Source organism: Propithecus coquereli, unplaced genomic scaffold, assembly GCF_000956105.1.
Source record: "Propithecus coquereli isolate 6110/MARCELLA unplaced genomic scaffold, Pcoq_1.0 Scaffold486, whole genome shotgun sequence".
NCBI lineage: Eukaryota > Metazoa > Chordata > Mammalia > Primates > Indriidae > Propithecus > Propithecus coquereli.
In genome coordinates, this window is record NW_012150685.1 from 138091 (window position 1) to 139924 (window position 1834).

Here is a 1834-nt window from a genome sequence, read left to right on the forward strand (position 1 = left end):
TTTTTTTTTACTAATGGGTATTTTAAAAGAACTATTTCATAATTCCTAAACTCCTAGTTTCAAACATTTGACAGAACTTTGCACTTAAGTTTCATATACAGTAGCCCCCCCACCCCTTATGGATAGTTTTGCTTTCTGTAGTTTCAGGTACCAACGGTCAACCACAGTCCGAATACAGGTGAGTACAATACAATATTTTGAGAGAGAGAGACCACATTCACAGGACTTTTATTTCAGTTTATGAGCATTGTTAAAATTCTTCTATTTTATTATTAGTTATTGTTGTTAACTTCTTACTGTGCCTAATTTATAAATTAAACTTTACCATAGGTATGTATGTATACGAAAAAGCATAGTATACACAGGGTTTGGAACTATCCATGGTTTCAGGCATCCACTGGGGACTGGGAACATATGCCCTGAAGACAAGGGGGAACTACTGTGTTTTCTAATTCTGTACATTTCTTATTGCTTATCAGTCTTGTTATTCTGCGCCTGAATATTTAAGAAATATATCAAGCTGACAAAAAGCTATTAGACTGTTTTTTACCACAAAAATATAGAAAATTAACTTCATGAATCTGGCTCACACTGAAAGAATATTTATTAATGCTACAAATCAGAAATCCAACGACAGAAATACTGTCTGGAATATAAGAAGAACAAAAATGAGGTCACTTGAATTGCCCTGAAAAGCTCTCCAAATTCTTCAAGATGGCTTACTTGTCGCTATACTCTGGAGTGTTTAAAATTTAACTAAAAATTAAATGAGTTTTTATTTGCAAATATAGGCAGTTAAATGACTTTCAGTAACAAAATGTATCAAAATATTTCACAGGTCTAAAACGCAGCCCAGTTAACATTTTAACAAAATAACATTTAGAAGAAGGCATAGCTATTTTTAAAGCTATTCCATGACATTTTTGTGTTTAAAGTTTCAAGAAAAAAAATAAAATGATTAAGTCACACAGAACTATAAAATGCCAAATCCAAATTAACTCCCATAATTTTTCTATTTTGTTATGAATATTCTATAATATCACTCATTTTTAATCTGCCAAAAATATGGGTTTACAAAATGTGAACAAATAATTTTTAAGGAGTAAATTATGTTAAGATTTTTATTACTTTTGATTCATTTTATAGGCTAGTAAAACAACACCTCTTTAAAATCACTTAAATGTTATTGATGCTATCACAAAATCATTGCAAGTAAATTTTTTCTACTATTCAATTATACCTAGTTAACTTTAAATATGTACAGCTTTCTCTGGACAGGTACCAAAAGGCACCAAAGTTTGTACAGACTTAATCGTGAAACCTGGGTGAAATAAATTTTCAGACCAAAAAATTTTTATAAGTTTAAATTATTCACTCTTTAAATTTCAGACAATGTCAGTGAGACTTCTATTACTAAAGGGAAAAAATTAGTTTAAGGCTGGGTGTGTAATCCCAGCTACTAGGGAGGTTGAGAGGGGATGATCGCTTGAACCCAGGAGTTCGAGATCAGCCTGGGAAACATGGCAAGACCTCATCTCAAAAAAAAAAAGTTTAAAATTTAATAATCACAGGTTTAATAACTTTTTTTAACACTTAATATACATTTTCATGAGCAGTAATTAAGACATGTTGAAAATTTAAATGTGAAAGATTTCAAAGTTTCAATGTTAGTATTACTCTTTAAATGTTCTCAGTATATACAAACATATATAAATTATAGATACAACTAGTTATATATCTACAATACATATATGAATACCGCTCTCCTTCCTTAGCCATATTGATACGAGGATAAAGTAATAAATCTCTGCTATTCAAGGCAAAAAAAAGAGAA

General features: G+C 30.3%; 1 protein-coding gene across 1 annotated transcript in view; it reads right to left on the reverse strand.

Annotated features, from left to right (window-relative positions):
- Positions 1-619: 619 nt before the first annotated feature.
- Positions 620-1834, reverse strand: part of TMF1 (TATA element modulatory factor 1) — a 52881-nt gene continuing 51666 nt past the window's right edge. Inside the window, exon 13 of the mRNA XM_012655770.1 lies at positions 620-646. Within this exon, the coding sequence (XP_012511224.1) occupies positions 620-646 (27 nt within the window). The remainder of the gene's footprint in view (positions 647-1834) is intronic.